The sequence below is a fragment of the Gadus macrocephalus genome, chromosome 8 (genome assembly GCF_031168955.1).
Source record: "Gadus macrocephalus chromosome 8, ASM3116895v1".
Taxonomy (NCBI): Eukaryota; Metazoa; Chordata; class Actinopteri; order Gadiformes; family Gadidae; genus Gadus; species Gadus macrocephalus.
In genome coordinates this window covers 18,205,658-18,225,593 of record NC_082389.1, presented here as the reverse complement: position 1 = coordinate 18,225,593, position 19,936 = coordinate 18,205,658, and the positions used below count along the sequence as shown (strand labels likewise).

The following is a 19,936-nucleotide window of genomic DNA, read 5'->3' as shown; positions in this document are numbered from 1 at the left end:
GACAGAAAGGCCTAGATAGATAGATATGTTCCATTATTTGCCTTGCGGAGCCAACCAGTCCTGTGCACGTATGCAAATTAGCCATGTGCGCTAATGTCTATTTGTTTTGAATGCGACGAATGAGTGCAGATCATGATTTGCAGATCCAGATCAGTGAAACATATTTTAACTACTACAGCACGCAGGGTTTTTTGTTCTCGGTTGTAATTAGCCTACATTTTAGGATTTTTTGTATATTGGGGGGAATCACTGTCCTACTTGTTGTCGAAGCACTTTATCGAACAAGCAAAACCGTCTCGGCAATATGGCCAAGGTGTATGGGAGAGTTCACTATTTGATTTGGCTGTCTGTAGGGCCTACTAAACGCATACGGCTCCTTTAAATGCGTCTGCATAATTGAATTGTACGTCATGAGCGACTTGAGCGACCAAAGCGAACAGAAAAATTCGCAGCGAAACTTTGTGAGCGACCAAAGCGTCTTTGACGCTATGGTCGCTCCTGGTGTGGACGTACAGTTAAAGGCCTATTTTGGCAGGTCAAAAGTAATCACGCCACGTCCTGCTACGCGGTCCAACACCCCCATCTAGTGGCCACTTGACGCCACTGTACCTCCTTTCTGGGGCTCCCCTCCCTGGTAGCCGCCTGTTCAATCTCTCTCGTCCCAAACGTTTTCTCGTCCCAAACGTTTTCTCCCCCCGCTCCGCCCCCACCTCCACCCAGGGTCATCGACAACCACCCGGCGACCCGTGGACAGTCCATCTCCTTCTGGAGGTTCGACGCCGCGGCCTATCATAGTATCGCAATCTATCGTTGAACTTCTGAACTTCATAAATGTATAAAAGTGAGATTGAGACCTCTGAATTAGATGTTGTTTAATTTAACTTTCTTCCTTAGCTCTCTGTTGGGTTGTTACTATTATTCAACTAAATATTTAGCATATATTTAGCGTTTTGTGGTTGAATATATTTATAAACATAATCCATGGATACATATTTTGACGGAAATAAACGGCGGGGATTAAACCATTTTATTAAACGAAGTCCAAGCGTTTGGGGAAACGTTTCCACCCGGATACTTTATCATGTTGCGCATCGGCAAACCAATACAAATGGCTCGAAGCAGAACTTGTGGACACATGGCCCGGTCCTAAGCGTTTATGTAATAAAGATGTGTTTAGGAATGAATTAATGAATGAAGTCACCGAGATGACGGAATCAACAGATACGTTATGCATTGATGATGTTGATGACCTTTTCCCTCACAACTGGATCCTTCACCACCCAATGGTAAATGCAACAGAAAATGATGACATCTGGGATATAAATTACTGTTGACTAACAGTAAAAAAATAAAATATCTAATGTTTTGAAGTTTCCCTCCTTATTAGTATCTGCGGATGCAGAGTTTGGACGTGGAGGACGGTGCTCAGGTCCACGCAGCTTTCCTTGTTTACATGGATCTAACCGAGGGTGAGTCTGACCAGCCTGCTCAAAGTCCTTCACAACTGTCTTAAATGAACGATGCCTGTCCATCTCAAACATCGGTTTATTCTGCCGTTCTAGTGCGTCACTGGAAGGACGTTTCTAGCCTTAAATGTCCCGAGCTACAGGTGGTGTTGTTGGAAGGACGGGAGAAGGAGGGGGCCCCCATGCAGAGCATCCTACCCCTTCCCGTTCACCAGTATCTGAACCACAAAAGGTGACGTAGAAAAGTGCTCAAGGTAGTATTGTTTTGTAAATCCAGATTCATGTTTTTTGTCCCTATTAATTGTCCCCTTATCTTTTGTATTTCCTAAGTGTGCGTACCGTCTTGGGCCGCGGCTTCCCTGTGTTGCTGTGTGTGGTCGCGTCTGACTCCACCCTGGTTTACCAGAGGATGACTGATGGCTTTGTGACGCCGGACCCTCCCGCTGGCCAAATCCAGGACCACGGTCGCCGGCAGCACCGCAAAAGACACCAGCAACATTGACCATCAGAGAGCAGAAAGTAAAGCACTGTTGCAATCCTGTTTTGGAACCATGGTAGCGATCCATGTTTCCATGATCCATCCTTGTGAAGTAAAAATGAGACAGAAAATTGCAGCCTGTGTGAGGGGAACCCTAATGGTTTACTTTAAATCATGTTGGAAATTATATTTTAAGAGAAAACAAAGCCATGGGTGATGTTCATAAGTATGGCCAACTGTGACGAGGACTGGAATGTTATTGTTAAGGATACAAACTGAAGGCACTTCATGTGCACATCATATAGTCGATTATCGTTTTAGGCACATGGCCTTGGTTGTCTTGTTGTGAATTAATTTCCTATTCTGAATCCCAATGTCATTGGCCTTGGAAAACACTTTTATTTTTACAAAAAAAACAAAAAACAAATCAAACATACTTACAAAAACATTCACTGTGGCATTATTCTGGTGAGAGAAATACAGAAATGAGAAAGAAAATGCAACTTATGTGTATATTTGCGATTCAAACTGATACTGGAAAGGGGCATTATCTGCCAACTGGTAGTGTCTGCAAAGGTGAGTGCGTCTTCTCCTTTCATGGTGGTAAAAGTGAGGCGACGACTTGACTCCATGAGACCACAATAAGTACAAATGAACCCTGAGACTTATTTGAAACATACCCTACACCTCAACATAAATAGACGGACGGGAGAACACGTATGTACATTTATGGCTGACATACTGTATAAAAGACATACTGTATAGAAGGGTAATGCTGGCAAAAAAAAACGTTTGGAATGCAAGAAGTGCACTACCCATTGATTATTATTCTTATACATGGTTGCATTTAGAGATTACATCATCTTGACAGCTAGGGACATTACGTTCTGTAGTTTTGCTGGATTGACATTTACATCTCCTGCAAGTTGGTTTACGCTAACACCGATAATGTCAGCGCCCTCGCGTCTTGGGTGCTCTTCATCAAGTCCGCTAACGATATTGGAGGGGGGTGAATGCGTTCCCAGGTTGCTTCGTGCCTTATTCCTCGTATTGACATGGTTTTTATTGTAAAAGTAAAGGTGTCCTTGTGCGCTTCTCAGGGTAGGAGGTGGGAAGGACACAGCAAGACGTTCTAAAATATTCTAGCAAAGAGTCTTCATCACCATGATGACGAAAGCTGCTCGTGATCGGAGAACACTGCTTCAGGAGTCCAGGGGAACAGCCAAGCAGATATTGAGGTGCTAACGACCCCCCCCCTCCAAACAAGGGGTTGCAGGTAGAAGAGAAACGGTGAGAAGGTGCTTGAGTTGTAGTCAGTCAGCCATGTGTTCTCAGTGGGCTCGCCTACAAGGGGCCAGCGGACATGGGAAGGTGTCGGGACAGTTCAACCCCCATGCCACTGGCAGGACTAGAAGGTCCTCTTGACACTAGAGCGGCAAACCACAGTGTTATGTCAGGTCTTCTCCTTCAGAGCAGTAGTCTTGCCCCTGTGTAGGGAAAAACAAAACAAGACATTTTTTATTTTAAAGGGTGAAGGAATACACTAATCCTAGGCCTTGTATGTCGTTTGGAATAGATAAAAGGGGGGCTGGAAATGACTGACATTTTAACGGTTTTCTTAGTTTTACCTTTTCAATTTTCTCGTCTAACATACGGAAGAATTCCTGCTGGCTCTCCGAGGAGTGGATGCTTCTACGAGGAATCGGAACAGCAAGTCAGTCAAAGAGATATAGCATCAATCATGAGCAGCTCATCATCGCCCAGGTGTCAGAGGCACTTACAGTATCTTTCCATTGGATCCATTATCCTCCGCGTGCTGGCCTTTACCCAGCAGGGCACTTTTCTCCTGGGCACATTCGAACAACACAATAAAAGCACAATCAACACCATTTCGAAACACAGGGAAACGGCGGTTCTTTGTAAAGCAGTTGAAACACCAGTTAAGACCACACCGTACCGTGCAGTCCTCCTGACCGTCCTCTCGCTCCTGCTCCCCGCCGGCATACCTCTCTTGCTCGGCCCCTTTCATCCTGTACTCGTCTGGGCCGCAGATGGTTGAGAGAACAGGAGTGGTGAGTGAAAGAGAATGGGGCGAGGGACGAAAAGGGAGAGAGGAGAGTTAGAAAAGAAGGGAGCATTGAGAAAAGGGCGAGAGAAAAAGACATGGCGGTGGAGGCTCTGTTCAAGTTGGACATCAGCGGCACTGTATGGTTAAGGAGGGCCGCCATAACAACAATAGGGCCCAAAGTACTTGTAACAAAGTACAAAACTCATAGGGTAAGGAAACATATTTCCACCAGCTTCAAAGAATAAAGATAAGAATGGAATTTAAATGGCAGCGGACCCCCCCCTGCTCCTCGACCAGCTTGATGCCCCCCACCCCCCCCCCTGCTCCTCGACCAGCTTGATGCCCCCCACCCGCCCCCGCTCCTCGACCACCTTGACTAAGACATTTGCTGGGGGAACACACAGGGTGGGCTAGCTGTGGACCCATCAGCGGTGGGCTAGCTGTGGACCCATCAGCGGTGGGCTAGCTGTGGACCCATCAGCGGTGGGCTAGCTGTGGACCCCTCCACTGATCAGCGGTGGGCTAGCTGGACCCCTCCACCCATCAGCGGTGGGCTAGCTGGACCCCTCCACTGATCAGCGGTGGGCTAGCTGGAACCCTCCCCTCATCAGCGCATATCATCAGCAGAATCCGGCTCAGTGAGGCCCCGCTGCCCCCGCTACTTGGCAAAGTAATTATGTGCTTGCATTATGACGCTTAGAAAGTAAATCCTCTTTCAACAACGGTTGGCAGCTTACAACCATTTTTTTCCTCTTCCTCATTCTCTCTACAAGGCTTTCTCTTCCACTAACTTGGAGGGGAAATGAGAGAGTAGAGCAATATTGCAGGGCAATATCATAGCTCTAACCCTACTAACTCATTTCTCAGGGCTTACTCAGCCATGCATAATCAATAAATCTGATTATATTTATGTAATTTGTGAGTATTATGAATCAGCCATAAGTTGAAATTAAACAAAGTAGATTTGCTAGTAACTAGAATCTGGCCATGATGTTTGCACAACTACATACATTATTAGCTAGTATACAAACTTGACCTTTTCACAAGGTTCGAACCTGATACGGTGTGAAATAATTTTGATGGAGACAAATTTCTGGCCATATCTGCCGCACCCATGTGTATCCAAGGCGGATAGCTGGCAGGGGTAACCGTCTCCACCGGTCCACTCACCTGAGAGGATCTCCCCATTGCTCTGGGCTTTATTCCGGCCATCTTCACCGTTGGGCACGGCCGACACCTGCTTGGCCGAAGTGCAGCCCATCTCCTGCTTAGCCGCTCCCCTCACGCCGGGGCATTATAGGCCGACCTGGGGAGGGGAATACGGCGGGACCGATAACATGGATCACGGGTATTGAAAATATAAGCATGGTACCGGAAATTCCTCACGTGTAGAAAAAATAAACGATCTTTAATAGAGCTAGATATCAATAGGAAAAACGAAATGAACAGTTGATCGGAGAATCAATTATTGCAATAGAAACAAAATACAACCGGGTGCCCTATAGAGTTTAGCCGGCTCATTCACTGCAATTGATGCATTTCTCTGGGCAGACCCATCACAACACAAGGTGTCGCCAGCTGCACCGTAGGCTGCACAATGGCTCTTTCAACATATTGGCCATGCCACGGTGCCAGCACTCCGGGAAATGTTATGAGTGAATGGGGGGTTTCTCTGCCACTTAGCAGATGAATGTGTCCGCGCACAATCACCCCCTTCGCTCTCTTTAAAGGCCCCAAACACCAAGACCGATCTGAAACCCTATGTCTAGACGTATACAGCAGCCAGCAGTAGTAGTTCTTGCATAGAAAATCGCCCCAAGAAGGAGTGACGCTCCAGTCCGAGATCTGGATGGTGAACCCCCACAGCGGAAACACCGGGCTACAGTCAACTGGTCTGGTCACATCTTAATAACCTGATATAGCAAATCCAATATGTGAATTATAGATAAGAGCTTCGGCTACTGACGACACAGCATATGAACTGACCTACATCATTCACCACAACACACCATTGGAGTTGACCTGCATTAATAGGGTTATAATATCTGTTATACCACTTGCAGAAGCAAGGCCTATCAATTGATAAGCGGTGTTATTTTAACAGATCTGAAGCGATTGAACAATAAGCAAATTCCTTTTAAATACAACAAAATGCGGAAAAACAACCGTTGCGGAGCCATATTATAAGACATGCTAAACCACACACAGACACACACCTATAACAAAACACAAGCTAATGCAAGGTAACATTACCGTTTTGTGCAGGATTTGTCCATGGATAATGTGAGCCTACGTGCTATTTTAGTGTAAAGTATAATTTCGTGAAGGCTGTAGGCGAGCGCCCGTATCAAGAGAGCGCATCTGCATCTCACAGACCAGAGCAATCGAGCAGCGTTTGTCGGTCAGCTAAGAGCCATAGAGAGAGAGAAGAGTTGCGACACTGTGATCTCGCCGGCGGGGTGGTCACGTCGTTCATGTTGCCTCTATAGTTCCAAACACGCTGCGCCATGTTCTTATATGGGACTGACAGAAGCGATTGCAATATTGAATATATTGGTAAATATAAATAAATAAAAACACATAGGCTACCCAAGTAGCCTACTTTCCTGACTATTGTTGCATATTTGTAAATTTCAGTTTTACAATTGGAGTGGTAGGGTGGTCTGTTCTGAAATCAAAGACGATTCATGAAGTTAATTTTTGCGCAACTAGACTTTTGGATCTCCTTGATTTTTCTTGTAATTCCGATTCAATCTCCGACGACACCCGTGTCAGAGAGCGATTTAGCATTTAGTTTCCAATGACAACTTCTTCTGATGAGGCAGGAACTGACCACACAACCATGATGACTAAGCCATACACAAAGTATCAAATGTATTAAAGAATAACAAATCATTACGCTTGGATGAATGAAATAGTATTTGTTTTTATTAAACAATGAATGAGACAACAAGAATGTGTGTGTGTGTGTGTGTGTGTGTGTGTGTGTGTGTGTGTGTGTGTGTGTGTGTGTGTGTGTGTGTGTGTGTGTGTGTGTGTGTGTGTGTGTGTGTGTGTGTGTCCAACTTAAACAATAACAAAGTAAAGGAACAGGGATGAATATTGTGTGTGTGTGTGTGTATATATATATATATATTGTGTTAACGAGAGGAATACGGTGAGGAAAGGAGACAATTAAAATAGTGATACAAATAAAATGGACCACTGGTTAAAACCCTCCAGCAAATGCAGATTTCACTGCCTAACATCTGCACGCTGCAAAGGAGGATGCCGCATGTAAAGCTGGAGCGTTTGAGATGCTGAGTGGTTAGAAAAAAAAACTCTCCACATATATCAGGCTCAGGTTTGTTGAACCAAAAACAAGTGGGAACAAGAATGACTAAGAACAACGAAGCAAACATACAGTAAGTGTGAACAAGCAAAGTAGAGCCAGGGGGTATCAAATAAAACAAAGCTAGTCATGTGTGGAAGAAGAACAACAAATGTGTGAACAGGTGTGCGTGTATATCTAATTTGAAAAACAAGAACAGGGAGGAATATTTGAAGTTATTAATAAACAAACAAAATACATCAGGCTGAGGTTAAGGATAGCAAAGTGCATCAGGTCGAAAGGAAGGACAACAATCGCAGCCAGCAGCCGTCGCCGCCGCCATCACCAGTAGTCGCCACCACCAACAGCCGCGCCAGCACAAGCCGCCACCACTAGCTGCAGAAGTCGACAGCACCATCCTTTACCACGGCAACCAGCTCAAGCAGCAATCGCCTCTAGCAGCAACAACCTGCAACAGCAGTGTTTGCCAGCTCAAGCCACCAGCCACCGCCACCAGCAACCACCGCCACCAGCTAGAGCACCAGCAGCCACCACCAGCAGGAGAGCGAAAATAATCAGACAAGACATTGAATAGCATGTAGGTCAATGAGTTTCCCCACACAGGGCCGAATTGCTGCCAACTTGGGGAAGGGCTGGACAGAAGCTTACATTATGAAAAAAATAATGACACTGTCTGTGTGTACCATTTGAAAGCTCTGGCTTATATTTTTTGTGTGGAATAATTTGTATTCATATATGTAATCCAACAGCCTTTACAGGGGTATAATTAAAAGCAACCTTATTTATACTAGCTATAGCATCAGACATGCAGTAGGCTACTCAGCTGACTAGCTAACACCGTCAGGTTCAGCAGATTAAACCCGTCGTGATTCAACCTTATTGATCCTAGTAATCCTACATCAATAACTAACTAAATAAAAGTTGTCAGAGATTCACTACTTAACTCCATGGTGCAGTGATACCTTAGATAAAATTAAGACTTAGGCTATAAGTCATGTTATTTCCTCCAACACTTACATGCCATGCACTAAAATCTCAGGTGACGTTTCTTGTGTTTCTCTTATGAATTGTAGTTTTTATAATATTATAATATTCATGCTGTAGCTTAAATTGTAATTTATTAATTATTATTTTTACCGAAAAACATTTGGAAAACGTTGAAAAACAACGGGGAGAAAGGGGGTTAAAATCGAGTAGGCTACCGGTCCTCCAAATCTTTTAAGGAATATGCCGGCCTTTGGGGTTGCACCGTAATCTCCTGTACGGTACACCCCCCATGGTTTCATAACATGGAGCCTGTCCTGTACGGTACACCCCCCCTGGGTCACTATGGAGCCTGGTACATTGCACCTAGGGTTAAAGGCATCAAATCATTGTTAATAATGAAAATAGTGTATGTTTTGTTTTATGCAAATACATTTTTTATTCATGAATAGGCCTATATATTGCTGATCACATGATTGTTTACAACATTATTTGAGTGACAGCGTTTTTTAAACGAACTTAGTAACCTTATATCTCTTAATTTGTCGACATTAGTTCCTGCACGGAGCCACTTGGTCGACACACGCCACATTTCCGGTCAACTTTTTTGTTCCTGTATCATCAAACTTGACAGCTAACACCGGGGATTTTCACCCTATACTTGTTGACCCAGGATTCGACTAATTGTTGCAAAAAAACAAACCAAGGTTATCCGTTGAAATGGTTTTATTCACGATGATCGCCCGTGTGGCAGACGGCCTGCCGCTGGCCGCCTCCATGCAGGAGAACGAACAGGTAAGGATGGAGTACCTTCACCACCATCTCATATGGTCATGTTGTCGGAAAACGTCCATTCTGTGGAATGAGCAAGTAAACCGCTGTTCTGTCCCAAACCTTGCCCCATCAGCCAGGAAGAGACCTGCAGAAATATCAGAACCAAGCCAAACAACTGTTCCGAAAACTGAACGAGCAGAGCCCTGACAGGTGTACTCTGGAGGCCGGTGACGTGTCTTTTCAGTGAGTGCACAGAAAGGGTTATACATGCGTTTAAACAGCCCCCCTTTCACATGGCAACATTACGGATGTCTTTTGACAACAATAATGTAAACAAAACCTTTTTCCAGCTATTTGATAGAACATGGCGTGTGCTACCTGACCCTCTGTGAGGCTGTTTACCCCAAGAAGATGGCCTTTGGGTTCCTGGAGGACCTTCAAACTGAGTTCTATGACAACTACGGCAGGAAAGTGCCCACAGTAACCAGACCATATTCCTTCATTGAATTTGGTAATTAAAAAAACGTTTTACACGTCTAGCGTCAATCATGAGCAGCTTATCATTGCCCAGATCTGGTCCCTCAAGGTGCTCATCTTCTACAGTACAATCAAGCTTTCCTGTCAAGAAAACATTATCTGATTTTGATTATTTGTTGTAATTGACTGACGTTTTCAACATGTGTCCACTAAACTAGACACGTACATTCAGAAGATGAAGAAGTCCTACATTGACAGCAGGACCAGGAGGAATTTTGGCAGCATCAACACAGAGCTACAGGACGTCCAGAGAATTATGGTGGCTAACATTGAGGAGGTTCTGCAACGCGGAGAAGCTCTCTCTGGCAAGTACACTTAGTTAACTTATCAATTGATGTTCTCCCTTATAGTCATTTAGATTATTCTTAGAAGCAAATGTTGCTGATACATAATAACCACACTTTCACTGTACCATGTTTTAAGATTTGAATGTATCTTTCTAAAAATAGACGATGCACATAATCAACATACATATGATCCAAGATTTAGATAGGTGGTTGATGGAAAGAAGACAGGAAGAAAAATACATAACAGGACCAAACTTTGCAAGTTATAAAATGTCCACAGTATTGCTGTTTAAAGGTCCCATGACATGAAAATCTCAATTTATGAGGTTTTCTAACATAAATATGAGTTCCCCTAGCCTGCCTATGGTCCCCCAGTGGCTAAAACTTGCGTTTGGTGTAAAACGAGCACTAGCTGTTCTGCTCGCCTTTGAAAAAACGGAGGCTCAAGCGCGCTGATTTGGAAATCTGTGCTCATGACGTCATGAGGAATCTCAGCTCCTCCCCTTACTCTGCCTGGCCCGCCCAGAGACGTTGGCCCGCCAATGAGACTCGACCGTGCGAGCGCCACGTGTGTGTGTGAATACACACACTGTAACGCAAGTGTTTCTTGTCGGTTCTTTGACGTGTCTTGTATTTCCACAACGAGACTGTCGTGGGGGTTATCTAAGCCATGGTTGAGAAGGAATTGGGGGAAAGGAACTTTGGTTTGACTCGCTGAAGTACATGAACTGCGACATGCCGCCGGTTGCCGCGAGGCACCATCGCCCGGCAGCGGGCAGCCGGCCGCAGGCAGCGCGCGGTTCAGTCGACTTCAGGTTGATGTGAAAGTGGAAGAACCAGAGACGTCGCAGAACCCGACAAAGTCGTTTGTGATTCATAATATCGTCTGGAGGCGCACACAATATGTTATATGATATAGATATCTATGTATTATATGAAATTATTTAGATATAGAGCTCCAGGACTGTAACGCAAGTGACTCGAGACACGAGACTCGTATTGGGGGTTATCTCAGCCAAGGTTGAGAATGAATTGGGGGGGAAGGAACTTTGGCTTTGACTCCCTCAAGAACATGAACCACGACAAGGAGGAGAAAGGGATCTTTGCCGGGCAGCGCTTATGCACCTCCGCCTCCGGCGGTGGTCCCTCAGCGGGGCTCAAGCGGGAGACATTCGCCGCCAACAATCCCTTTCTCCTCCATGTCGTGGTTCATGTTCTTGAGGGAGTCAAAGCCAAAGTTCCTTCCCCCCAATTCATTCTCAACCTTGGCTGAGATAACCCCCAATACGAGTCTCGTGTCTCGAGTCACTTGCGTTACAGTCCTGGAGCTCTATATCTAAATAATATCATATACATAGATATCTATATCATATAACATATTGTGTGCGCCTCCAGACGATATTATGAATCACAAAAGACTTTGTCGGGTTCTGCGACGTCTCTGCACTTTCACATCAACCTGAAGTCGACTGAACCGCGCGCTGCCTGCGGCCGGCTGCCCGCTGCCGGGCGATGGTGCCTCGCGGCAACCGGCGGCATGTCGCAGTTCATGTACTTCAGCGAGTCAAATCAAAGTTCCTTTCCCCCAATTCCTTCTCAACCATGGCTCAGATAACCCCCACGACAGTCTCGTTGTGGAAATACAAGACACGTCAAAGAACCGACAAGAAACACTTGCGTTACAGTGTGTGTATTCACATTGATGTGGACGTTGAAGAACCAGGAACGTCGGAGAACCCAACGCGGTCGTTTGAGATTCATAATATCGGCTCACACAGCTTTTGGCCGTGATAATATATATTATATGATATAGATATCTGTGTAGGCTATATGATAATATTTAGATATAGAGCTCCAGGACCCGTGTGTTCTAGAATATTTACAGAACACGGCCAAAGGCTGTGTGCGGCTCGCCATTGCGATACATCCACTGTAAACAGAGCGCATGGTGGCTGCAAGCTGCTCAGGGCCACACCCCCACCCTCCTCCTTGACACGCCCACCGAAACAGCGCATTTGGGGGAAGCTCAATGTGCGACTGGCTCGGAGTGGCTGTAACTCTGCACCACGGCTGAATTTAGGGAACGTCTTTGAATACTGTGTTAGTTGCCCACTAATACCTATATTAAAGAATACATAAAATAGCATGTCATGGGACCTTTAAATTACCACACTGCATGCATTTTTGAATAACCAATAATCTGGTTATGGCGGTGTTGGCAAATGAAAGGAGAGATGTGATGTCAATCTGTTGGTATGGGGTTCCAGATGTGAGAGGGCAGTATGCTTGGAGGCCCTTTTTTAAAATGTATATGAACAGAGTGGAGGGAGGCCAAATACATTTTTTTATAGCAGAGGTTTTTTTATCGCAGACCTTCAGTGTTTGCCAATAGCCTCTCAATTGGCCTTGCATGCTTGCCCAGCTAGTGAGACACAACCACACATCCCTTACATACAAACTTGAAGCCTCCATGGTAAGATTATATATTATGTACTGGACCTTTTCCAGATTAAACCAGATTCTGATTGCTAAAGTCTTAATCTTCAGAACAGTGATCTGTCGTCCCAACGGTGAGGATGAACAGCATTTTACTTGTGGACTCTAGCTGACCAGCAGCTTGACCAGTAGATAACCCAGCTCTAGCCCTGTATTACTTTCAATGTTTCCTAACCAAAATATGGGTAGAAATCTCATATATGAAGATACATGGGTTTATCCTCAATCTGTTAAATATAACCTTTTTCAAAAGTATTGAACACAAATGGTTAATTTATTCCTTGTCGCTAAGATGCTTAAATTTCATATTTTCTTCCAGCCCTGGACACTAAAGCCAGCAATCTGACCAGCCTCTCCAAGAAGTATAGAAGCGATGCCAAGTACCTGAACACCAGGTCCACATATGCTAAAGTGGCTGCCGGGGCCTTGTTCCTCATCACACTCATCATATACGTGCGTTTCTGGTGGCTCTGATGAACCATACAAAGGACTAAGGAGTGGACCCATCTACCATCTCGCCTTTCGAAGGCCACCAGTTACATGTGTTTTCCTTTACTATTTACGGCTATACCTCTTTTACAGCAAGACAAGATCCTGTATGGGGCGATATTTGAAGAGTTGTCAGTTATAGTATGTTTACATGAACTACTGCTCTAACTCGTTAATGATGTGAAAGTCATGTGTGCCGAGTTGTAAGAAAGGTACCCTCTATCCGTGGAAACCCTGGTAGATATGTTTACATGTTCCACATGTACACCAACCCTCTAACCCTACTACTGGGTTAGAGCAGCAGGGTGTGAAGGGGCTAACCCGTGAATATTAACCATCTTGGCTACCTGCTAATCTCAAGATTGATTATAGATTCTGGCAATAGATTCACCCGACCAGTTATAGATCCAACCCCATTCATCATCAGCAACGATTGTTACAATATTGACGGTATAATTTAATTTCAACAAAACATCCATCGCAGCCAAGCTGAATTTCAACAAAGCATAAAATAACCTTTTGGAAAATAGCCACATTTGTGGCGGTTATTGGAATTTGAAAAGTCCCTCCATGAAGACAACAGTCCTCTGGACAGCTTGAGAGATAGGCCTAACACAAGCCGGGTTATTCAGATTTCAATGTAGCCCGTTTTATTGGTTTAAAAAACAATTATATGCAATGGACTTTCTAAATATGAGGACACTGACGACTTAAGTTTACAAAATAATTGTAGAATTATATAAAATGTGACCAAATCCTGTTTTTTTTTTGTTACGCATTGCATTTAAGTCAGCAAAACTAAAACGTGTTTTACATAAATGCACAGTTACAAAAGCAAGAACAATTTTTGCCATTTCGAAAAGTACAAAACGATGTCACATAACGTTGAGTAGCGGGAAGGCATTTCACATCAACATAGATTTGGGCGCCTAGAAGCCACTAAGGAGATGGTGTAGGCCGACATGTTTGGAGCAGTCCATTCAGCATTAGGCCATCTCTAATGTTCCTTGAGCATGAATAAACGAACATCCAGGCGCCTCTCATTCCTGTTCTTGATGCTCTTTACATGAGTGGAGGGAGGGAGTAGTCCTTGAATTTGAAGAAAGCGCTAGCTTAAACAAGTTTTCCGGGCAAGGCGTGTTCACCATTCCCTCTCCAGACCAATAGCGCTCTGGGTCTTTTGTTCATGGTAGTGATGGGTGATCCTCAGCATGGGGACTCTATACCACAAGGTCAAAGTCATCCCTCTGAAAAAAGAAAGACAGAGGGACAACTATTAACCGACATTTACTGCAAACACACGACACATCAGTGTGAAACTGATGGCACACATATCTGTACATGCAGTAGATATTGAAATGAACCACTTGAAACAAAACAGAATCGAACCTCGTCGTTGTAATTCATGACATGCTGCTTAATCTTAGAAGAATCAACCCATGTCACAAAGTCTTCCATGTTCCTGAAAAGCAATAAATCCATTATACTGGGATTATGATGGGTCAAAACAATTGGGTCAAATGTAGTTTTTAAATTACAGACCTTGTAATGAGGAAAGCTGGATCTGTGATGATCTCTGGTCCAACACGTATATCTAGACATGCGGTCAAGGACCCTTGACTAAAAAAGATATTTTGGCATCTAGTGTTGAGGTTGCAGATTGACACATTGAATTTAGTGTGTACAACCGAAGGTTACAAGAAAGCTTTCCAGACGCCACCAAGTTGTACATAGTGCATCTGTAAGGCGGCCATTACAAAGGGTGATATGTATCAATAGATCCATTTATTTATTGTAAATTAACTTGCGTGCTTCTGTCTGCTACTGAACCGTTTGGAGTACAATAGCTGACTGACTCCTTTAGATGCAAACTCATTTTACAATTTCAAGAAACTGCTAACAAAGGCACAGGCATAGCTCCCAAAAAAATAAATAGCCATTGGTTCACAAGCAAAGGATACGTCCCTGCTCGATGAAGGTGATGGCATTCTTGAGGTTCTGGGCCATGCGCAGGTTCACCATGATGCTGGGCAGTCTTCTCCTGAGGAGGGAGGCATTCAACATCAACCACCGCAGGATTGGACCGTCAAAGCTCAGGATACAGGCACATGCACTTTTTTGAACGGCAGTTGTAGAGTAAGGACTGAGACACATCATCATTCAACTGGAGAACTGCGACTTGGCAACAAACTGGTTTCAGTGTGGAGGCGACATTGACGGGTTGGAGTTCAACTAGATTTGTTTCCCCAACATTTCCCAGGTTCAGCCCCATCTGTGTTTCTGAAACCCTAACAACGATGCTCCTGTATTACCTGCAGAATGAAGATGCGGTCACCTTCTCCGTGAGGGCCAGACTCAGTTTGGTAGGAATCAAACCTATACAGTATCTGAAATAAATAAATACAAATATTCAAAACAATGTTTGTTCAAAGTTTAGATTTAGACCAGAAGTACTTAAAAAACAGGAATTTCTTCCAAGTTCCCCCTTTCCAGTTAATGTTAGCTGTACGATCAGTAACCGAATTGGGATTAACCTTCAAATACTCAAATGGAGTTAATCAATAAAACGCAGAGACCCCTTAGTCATAATGCTGAATGGACATGACAGCATTTATGGAGTACATGTTATCTTTTTGGCACCAATTTGATGACCACAGACAAAAGAAATACATAATTGTATCCAACAATCCAGGTTTCTTATAGCCAATCAGAACATATGTTTTCAATATCAAATCAGCCAGAGCCATGGATTTAGCAACCAATACGAGTTGCAGCACAAGAGACCATTTATGATGCACTTTTAAAAAGGTAAATTGTTAAATACTCGGATTGTATATTATCAGCACATCTGCATTAATGCATGTAACTGGATTATCCCCACTAAATGAGTCGGTTTTAGGGAACATTAACAGGTAATAGATAAGGCTAATGTTAGACAGTTAGTGGAAAAAAATAGCATCATGCTATTCTCAAACAGCCTATTAATAGTTAATTTTGTTCCCTTAATGGCATTTCATTCAACACTGTTTTATAGAGAAAAGGCTTCTAAAATGGTTAAATATAACATTGTGTGACTAGAGGGGTGAATGAGGATATACACTAGTAAAATGAAACATTACTCAATAAGGAGGAACAGAGCTATTTTTGATACATCGTTATTGAGAGTACATATTTACATTTCTAAACATTGTAAAAAACCAACCTTATGGGTTGGGCGTGGTTCTGAAATAATAAAATATTTCAGAACCTGAAAAAAACAATCGTTTTTTTTCCTGTCTGCCTGTGAAAAAAATGCAAATGCAATGTTTCCAAGTATTTCGGAGACATGCATTACTGTAAATATAAATCTTTATGTAGTAAAAAGACAGCTCAAATTAATACATTTATGTGGTTTAATATGTCCCGCCTGGATGATTATATGGAACATTTCAAAAATTGATTCAGCCCATGCAAGATAAAGATACATTTATGATTCTTTTCAAGCAAAAAGTGAACAATAAGGTAAATTAAAATGTAATATATTCAACATATCAATGTCAATATAAATAATTGCAGTGTACATAAGAAATTTAACAAGAAATATTAAACACAATATCATAGTTCTGCTGATTGGATATCGCAAACCTATGTTCTGATTGGCTATAATTAACTAGTGGGGTATTCCACGAACGGAGGTTTAACAAACAGAGTTAACGCTGAACTCTAGGTTGATTGACCCTGTGCCAACTAAACCAGAGCTGTCAGTTCCACCGCACGGGTTATGCATTAGTTCAATCAACACAGGGTTGGTTAACACAGGGTTGTGCGCGTCCACGCCAAACCTATAAAGACGTGATGTATGGATCATGGAAAGCCTGGTCGAAATGGCGAAACGGGCCGCTTATTTCAATGAAATGGAACTCCAGGTTCTCCTGGAGAGCTATGACGAGGAGAAGGACATTATCACAAGAAAAGGGAACGCTAAAGCCTCTGCAACCCATGGAACCAAAGCCTGGCAGCGGATCACTGACTACGTGAATGCGCAAGATGTCAAAAGCATGATCCTTAATTTTTGAGCCATGAATCCATCAATATCCAAGTTAAGCATTCTTAATGTTCCTACCACATAACCCTTTTCTTCTAAAAAAAAAACTTGTACTCCGATGGCTCCCAAGTGGTCAGCGGATCATACAAACTTAAGCTTTTCCCACCATCATATTGGTATATTTTGTCAGTCCAACATTTAAATTGTCATACCATATTTGTCACTCCTGCATTTAAATATGCCCTTTTTTTAAGCCAAATCATAAAAAGACAGACAGTCGGCAGACGGGATCTGGCCCCCAAATTGTCTTGACCCCGGTGGAGGGGCTGGCAATAGACTTCAGGGTGCCCTGGTATGGAAGGGGGTACCTGGAGGCCATGTGAGGGTACCCCACTGGTTGAATGGAGGTTTTTCAGTTTTTCTTGTATTTTAGATTTTGTTTGTCTTCGAAGTAACACATGCAAACCGTGTGCGTGCCGCAGCGCAAATGTTCCAAATGTGTTTTTTTTGGTAACTGGGTAGAAAACCTAAAAGTGACAATTCACCAACTTCACAGATCAAGATGGATTAGTGCTTGTAATGGAGCCGCCGACTACGATCGAACATTCTCCAGTGGATGTAAGTCCGTTAGGACTTTAATACTTTCTGTTGTAAGCGCCTCTCAGCAAACTCAGCCAATATTGCTCTTTGTATGATAGGAGGCCGATGAAAATCTTGGTCCGGATGTGGATGGGTCATCTGAAAGGACTGAGATGTGCTCAGCATCTCCAACATTATAGATAAAACTACCATTTGCAAAAAACGGAGGGCTACGCAAATAGTCTGGAGTGAACTGAGGCCAGGTCCTCGATTGGTAGTGTTGGCTATGTAAGGCCTAAAAAAAAAATTGTTTGGTTCCGGTTTCCGACCGACCCTGTCAATTTATGTGCGACCCAAATTATTTTATGAGCTTTATAAAAGCTTTTTTTTTTTTTTGATGCAAACTATAATTAGGTTTTGGTACAGCACCTCTTCATTCTGTACAAGGATGAGCGAATTTTCTCGTTTTTGAATGAAAACAACCTACCTATCATTCGCTGCCGCTGGAAAAAATAAAATAAAAAAATAAAAAAAATTCCCTACCTACCCATGACCTCAACTGACAACCAACAGGAACCAAACTTTTTTTTTTTTTAGGCCTAAGGCTGGAGAAGGCTATTTAAATATATTAAAGATTTGCGCGAGAATCTATATCTCTCCAGCAAAAAGTCATCCGGATATGCCAAGATGTCGAGCCGTGGTCTTATTAATCGCTCCTGGTGGATTGCACGAATAATTTGTGCTCCGATTTCACCTCTCATCAAAAGGGCATGCCATTGTGAACACATAAAATCTGCGGTGAACACGGGTTAAAATACCCAAAACCGGGTTATGCCCCAAACTTAACCTGCGCAAAACCTGCTCCGACCAGGTTTGTTTCAGAGCATATTATGTTTCTATAGTAACTAACATACCGTGTTCATTTTGGAACGGAAAACCCTGGGTTAATTTAATCGGTTATGTGATAAAACCGGCTTTGTGGAAAACCCCTCTGGTGTCTGGTTTGTGGATATATTTCTCTGTAGTCCCGTAAAAATATCCCAAAATGATGCGTCTCAATAGCAGGTTGTATCCACTAGATGAGAAATGTGCGAAAGCAGATCCGCAACTCACAACAAAAAGGTCTCACAGTTGAAAGAAACAACAATGTGCATTAATATAGATCGATGTAAAAGTATTTACTATTCGCAGATCTTAAATTAGAATTGTATAGTTTATGCTTTCATGCAGCAAACTATATTTACATGTGTGGATTGATTAAATAAATGCAGGTAATATCGGCCCTGATTTCCCTCCACTTGAATCCCATTGATTGTGTTTCGTCATGAAGCGAAGGCACCAATGCAGGGTTGTGTCCAAGCGACTAAGGGAGCCTAGCATCACAAACATTCAGGCGCTATTCCTGCAGAGTGTGCCCTATTCGTTAAAATATGAGTCTTATCTGAATGCATTTAATATTGGCGAGTTTACTGCCATTAAACACAATCAGATAAGCATTTGATTTTCACGAACAGGGCACTCCATGGAGGGAATGGCCACGTCCTCGTGGCTGGCGGCAGGACTGTATCTTCTAAGCAACACGCTGTGCAGCACTTACAGTTTCTCCAGGAGCTGGGCTGTGCACTGAGCTCTGAAGCCGTCCTTCTCATCAACGTCACGGACCTTCTGGGCCAGATCTCGGATGTTTCGGCTGAGCTTGTTGTACCTGACACATGGGGAATGGGACAAGTGTGCGGTTAGTTGTACCGGACACATGTTATACCTGACACAAGTCTAGTGTTAGTTACACCTGACACTGATCGTTATACCTGAAACATGTTATACCTGACACATGTCTGCCGTTAGGTGGCACTGTGAGATGCAGATGTAGGAGTAAGTTTGGCGAGAATTATAGCACTGTGAGGTTTACATGTTACGTGCTGATTAAGTAATTCGCATTTGTTAATCTATATCACTAAATTTAACAATAGATGGATGATCATTTTTGATAATGATATAATGAACACAGATGAGTAGGTTGCCTACTTTGTGTAATCCTCTCTCTTCTCGATGTGATACTTCCGAAGCACTTTGACCTCATGCAAGTTGTTGTCCACTTCCCAGTTGATAAAGTCCACCTTTTTCAAAAGCTTCTCCTCGTGAAATTTCAATTTCCGAACCATTTTGACCGTTCAGTTTACCAGAGACTAAGATATATTTGTGATTGAGGGGTGGTGCTGCGATGCGAGCAAGGGAAGGAAACACATGTGCTGTTCTTCCTCGAAAGGGGACGTGTTTCCTTTATCAGGTCACCAGTGCTACAGCGCCCTCTAGCGTCCTGTAAATACTATACATGTTGTGTTGGTAACCACTCGGAATGATATATATATATAATTATTTATATTAAACTATTTTTCGCCGAAGGCGAAGCGAATAGTGGGGAA

The 19,936-nt window shown here is 43.3% G+C and overlaps 4 protein-coding genes across 6 annotated transcripts; 2 read left to right on the top strand and 2 right to left on the bottom strand.

Moving 5' to 3' along the window:
• Positions 1-1,056: 1,056 nt before the first annotated feature.
• tsen15 (TSEN15 tRNA splicing endonuclease subunit) lies at positions 1,057-2,392 on the top strand. Of its 2 annotated transcripts, none has more exons than XM_060059713.1 (4): positions 1,057-1,286; positions 1,388-1,469; positions 1,563-1,698; positions 1,797-2,392. In XM_060059713.1, the coding sequence occupies exons 1-4, from the start codon at positions 1,188-1,190 to the stop codon at positions 1,966-1,968; spliced, it is 489 nt and encodes a 162-aa protein (XP_059915696.1). In that variant the 5' UTR covers positions 1,057-1,187; the 3' UTR covers positions 1,969-2,392. The 2 variants fall into 2 exon arrangements, with proteins under 2 accessions (XP_059915696.1, XP_059915697.1); XM_060059714.1 differs by having other exon boundaries at positions 1,063-1,286; positions 1,372-1,469.
• zgc:55943 (uncharacterized protein LOC406337 homolog) lies at positions 2,319-6,434 on the bottom strand. 2 transcript variants are annotated; one of them, XM_060059716.1, is made up of 6 exons: positions 6,266-6,434; positions 5,183-5,318; positions 3,902-3,984; positions 3,726-3,790; positions 3,573-3,633; positions 2,319-3,431 (listed from the first exon to the last, which is right to left on the bottom strand). In XM_060059716.1, exons 2-6 carry the CDS (start codon positions 5,271-5,273, stop codon positions 3,393-3,395), a joined length of 339 nt encoding a protein of 112 aa, XP_059915699.1. In that variant the 5' UTR covers positions 5,274-5,318; positions 6,266-6,434; the 3' UTR covers positions 2,319-3,392. The 2 variants fall into 2 exon arrangements, with proteins under 2 accessions (XP_059915699.1, XP_059915698.1); XM_060059715.1 differs by having other exon boundaries at positions 3,573-3,636; positions 6,266-6,426.
• A 2,452-nt stretch (positions 6,435-8,886) lies between these two features.
• Positions 8,887-13,780, top strand: sec22ba (SEC22 homolog B, vesicle trafficking protein a). Its single transcript, XM_060059711.1, has 5 exons — positions 8,887-9,122; positions 9,235-9,344; positions 9,452-9,612; positions 9,797-9,943; positions 12,741-13,780. Exons 1-5 carry the CDS (start codon positions 9,048-9,050, stop codon positions 12,893-12,895), a joined length of 648 nt encoding a protein of 215 aa, XP_059915694.1. The 5' UTR covers positions 8,887-9,047; the 3' UTR covers positions 12,896-13,780.
• On the bottom strand, positions 13,344-19,802 carry imp3 (IMP U3 small nucleolar ribonucleoprotein 3). Its single transcript, XM_060059712.1, has 7 exons — positions 19,539-19,802; positions 19,111-19,218; positions 15,223-15,297; positions 14,872-14,951; positions 14,453-14,504; positions 14,300-14,372; positions 13,344-14,157 (listed from the first exon to the last, which is right to left on the bottom strand). The coding sequence occupies exons 1-7, from the start codon at positions 19,673-19,675 to the stop codon at positions 14,131-14,133; spliced, it is 552 nt and encodes a 183-aa protein (XP_059915695.1). The 5' UTR covers positions 19,676-19,802; the 3' UTR covers positions 13,344-14,130.
• Between the last annotated feature and the right edge of the window lie 134 nt (positions 19,803-19,936).

Excerpts from the sequence above, each read along its gene's own strand:
- tsen15 (XM_060059713.1), top strand. The coding sequence starts at position 1,188 with ATGAATGAAGTCACCGAGATGACGGAATCAACAGATACGTTATGCATT. Across the intron at positions 1,470-1,562 it reads TTACATGGATCTAACCGAGG|TGCGTCACTGGAAGGACGTT; the intron begins GTGAGTCTGACC and ends CTGCCGTTCTAG. Across the intron at positions 1,699-1,796 it reads CAGTATCTGAACCACAAAAG|TGTGCGTACCGTCTTGGGCC; the intron begins GTGACGTAGAAA and ends GTATTTCCTAAG.
- zgc:55943 (XM_060059715.1), bottom strand. The coding sequence starts at position 5,273 with ATGGGCTGCACTTCGGCCAAGCAGGTGTCGGCCGTGCCCAACGGTGAA. Across the intron at positions 3,791-3,901 it reads ACGGTCAGGAGGACTGCACG|GAGAAAAGTGCCCTGCTGGG; the intron begins GTACGGTGTGGT and ends GAATGTGCCCAG. Across the intron at positions 3,432-3,572 it reads TAGACGAGAAAATTGAAAAG|GGGCAAGACTACTGCTCTGA; the intron begins GTAAAACTAAGA and ends TTCCCTACACAG.
- sec22ba (XM_060059711.1), top strand. The coding sequence starts at position 9,048 with ATGGTTTTATTCACGATGATCGCCCGTGTGGCAGACGGCCTGCCGCTG. Across the intron at positions 9,613-9,796 it reads ATATTCCTTCATTGAATTTG|ACACGTACATTCAGAAGATG; the intron begins GTAATTAAAAAA and ends CCACTAAACTAG. Across the intron at positions 9,944-12,740 it reads ACGCGGAGAAGCTCTCTCTG|CCCTGGACACTAAAGCCAGC; the intron begins GCAAGTACACTT and ends ATTTTCTTCCAG.
- imp3 (XM_060059712.1), bottom strand. The coding sequence starts at position 19,675 with ATGGTTCGGAAATTGAAATTTCACGAGGAGAAGCTTTTGAAAAAGGTG. Across the intron at positions 19,219-19,538 it reads AAGAGAGAGGATTACACAAA|GTACAACAAGCTCAGCCGAA; the intron begins GTAGGCAACCTA and ends CCCATGTGTCAG. Across the intron at positions 15,298-19,110 it reads GCCCAGCTCCTGGAGAAACT|ATACTGTATAGGTTTGATTC; the intron begins GTAAGTGCTGCA and ends TATTTATTTCAG.